Source organism: Triturus cristatus, chromosome 5_2 (assembly GCF_964204655.1).
Source record: "Triturus cristatus chromosome 5_2, aTriCri1.1, whole genome shotgun sequence".
NCBI lineage: Eukaryota > Metazoa > Chordata > Amphibia > Caudata > Salamandridae > Triturus > Triturus cristatus.
In genome coordinates this window covers 541,657,476-541,660,515 of record NC_140588.1, presented here as the reverse complement: position 1 = coordinate 541,660,515, position 3,040 = coordinate 541,657,476, and the positions used below count along the sequence as shown (strand labels likewise).

Sequence of the window (3,040 nt, the reverse complement as noted above, 5' to 3'; positions counted from 1 at the left end):
AACACCTTAAAACAAGCTCAAAGTGCTTATTCTTGAAATATCAGTTTCAAATAAGATTGTTGTCTAAACAACTAACAAAACAAGACATGATGGAATTGATAGTGTTTCTCTCAGTCCTTGGTGTTTCTGGCAACAAGTAGGTCCTTGGAGTCAAATCTAAAAATGTTAAAATTACTGCAAATATCTTGTTCTATGATGTACATTGCCCCACACTGATCTCCATAATGAATAACAATCATAATCTATGCAGTGTTTGTGTAATTATTCTGCATTAGACACATATTTGGCATTCAAAGTGACAATTTCAAATTTCTATTTTAAGTTTTGTTGCAGACTAAGTAACAGGAAGATATGAAGAATGAAAATACAACCAGTATCACTCAGTTTATTCTGGTAGGGTTTACTTTCAACAGAGAATGGCAAATATGTATTTTCGTGGTCATATGTATCATCTATATGATAACAATCCTAACAAATATCCTGGTCATTGCTGTCATTAAAAATGCACCCTCCCTGCATAAACCTATGTATTTATTCATTGGAATATTTTCATTTTTGGAAATCTGGTACCCAACAACCACTGTCCCCAAGTTTCTGGCAAACCTGCTGACAAGGAACAAATCAATATCTTTTACTGGATGCATCGCTCAAAATTATTTCCATTTCTCAATGGGAGCTACTGAAAATTTTCTCCTCATGGCGATGGCCTTTGACCGCTATGTGGCTATCTGCAAGCCACTGCATTACTCAACTATAATGAACCATAGGTGGTGTGCTCTGCTTGCTCTGGGCTGCTGGATAGGTGGTTTCTTGTTTCCCATGGTGATAGTCACTCAGATCTCCAAACTACACTTTTGTGGTCCCAACGTGATCAACCATTACTACTGTGATGTTGCTCCACTGGTGGCATTGTCCTGTTCTGAAAGCTACTATGTTGAATTGACTTTCTTTATTTTGGCTTCAATTGTAATATTAGGCAGCTTACCGTTTGTTATTATATCCTATGCATATATCATTTTGACTATCATGCAAATGTCCAGCAATAACGGAAGGAGTAAGGCCTTCTCCACCTGTGCTTCTCATCTCACTGTGATAACATTATTCTATGGGACCTTAATTTTCCTGTTTGTGAAGCCAACAGGGAGAGGTTCTCTGAATATTAGCAAAGTAGTATCTGTCTTCCCATCCATGGTAACACCACTGTTGAATCCTATCATTTACACTCTAAGAAACAAAGAGATAATTTACACCCTGAGAAGAGGCGCACATAATTTGTTTAAATAATGTGGGGAGAAGTGAAGAAATCTAATTATTTCCATCATTAGCAAGTATTTAGAGAAAAAAACGGATGGGTATCAATAAATAAAGCTAACATATTCAAATGTCTGTCTGAATAACTGTCTTTAGACCTTTTAAATATCATAAACCATGGTGACTTGATAAGTCAAAATTTGTGTAAATGTGAAGAAATATGTTATTGTTTTCTACTGTGCATTGTAATGCTTGGTCAGTTGCATTGGGATGTTTGGCCTGTAAGTAGGAAATAAACATATGATTTTAATTTGCTCTTTATTGATTTTCATGTTTTATATACATAATTAAACCTCCATCGTTGATAAAATGTAATTGGTTCATAATTGACTTGGTTAAGTGTTCGGCACAGGTTAGGGTTTGCTATAACTTAAACTCAAATGAACTGTCACCTAAAATATATGCTGCTCTTCTCCATGCTCAAACTCACAACAGACCAAAAGCTACTTCTAGCAAAATCATTCACTTTCATCAGTACAAACCTCCACACAAACTCCTTAAGAGCCTCCCGCTTACCCAGAGATTCCATGCCTCATGAAGCCTCATAAAAAGGTCTTCTCTGAGGCACTCACACAGAAACATGTAGAGTCAGTTACTGCTCTGTGTTTTTCAGTTGTGCTGCCTATGACCCAGGCGCTAAGATTTTAAAAGTTATTGTAGGCGCTCTAGACAGGGCAATTAAAAAAAAAAAACAAATGTACAAACACCATCTGTGCCTGAGCTCCATAGTGGACAGGATCATGCTGCTGCACAGTTCTCTTTATCTCTTGCCATTGTTGTCAGCACATATTGAATAATTTTTCTTCCACAGATTGATTTTTAAACGGAATCAGTTTCACTCACCTATCAGCGTGTTTCATAAGCCTTAGTATACGAATTCTATTTTAAGTGCCAACAGCAATCTGCTTTAAAGATCAAAAAATGTTGCAATCTTACAGAGGTTAATACCCCGTCATACTACTGAAGCGGAAAGGCAACAGTGGTCGAAAGGAGAGAGAGTAGGGATCGACTAAAACAGTTGAATCATTGGCAACAAGAGCCATCTCCATCGGTAACCCCTTTACGGGGTGTTACATACATGTGTTTATCATTGTGAAGGTGCTAGAGCTGTTTTTCCTTTATGTATAAGGGGTTGACTGCATAGTAGAGAAAGATCCCCGTGGAGTGATTAGAAGCGATGTATACGGACACCTTAATCTCTGGATTTTCTGAACTCCTTTGAGGTTAACCAGGAGTGCTCGATAACAAATTGTGGCTGTGAGATATTGTTTTTCCTGAAGAAGGTGGTTGTCAAATACTAGTACCCACCGAAACACATCAATGCTTTAGATTTTTTTTTTTACACTAGATCTTTGGCACATTTGTTAATCAAAGATAATTGAGCAGATGAGATATTCAGATTTTTTAGCAAATGATCTGTTACAGACTGGTGATTGGTTAATGACACAAGATAACTGTCTACTATGTTTTCCCGCTGTGTTTGTCTAACAAAAAGATTTTTTTTATTGCGGGTTTTTATGTGTGAATTGTTTAATTAAATGATTTTTGTATGTTTTTTAAATTGTATACTACATATTGTTGTTTTAAAGCTTGACATTGCTGGTACTGTTTGTTACTGAATTTATAATAAACTGTTGAAAGTAATTTGGCCCACACTGAGTGTAGTAAGAACTCATTTTAATTCCCATTTATGTTTTGGTGATATTGTCTTTTGATAGTGAAGTGATTG

The 3,040-nt window shown here is 36.2% G+C and overlaps 1 protein-coding gene across 1 annotated transcript; it reads left to right on the top strand.

Moving 5' to 3' along the window:
* The first annotated feature begins 351 nt into the window (after positions 1 to 351).
* Positions 352 to 1,284, top strand: LOC146823279 (olfactory receptor 6F1-like). Its single transcript, XM_085606397.1, has one exon. The coding sequence runs from the start codon at positions 352 to 354 to the stop codon at positions 1,282 to 1,284; it is 933 nt and encodes a 310-aa protein (XP_085462523.1).
* The last annotated feature ends 1,756 nt before the right edge of the window (positions 1,285 to 3,040 follow it).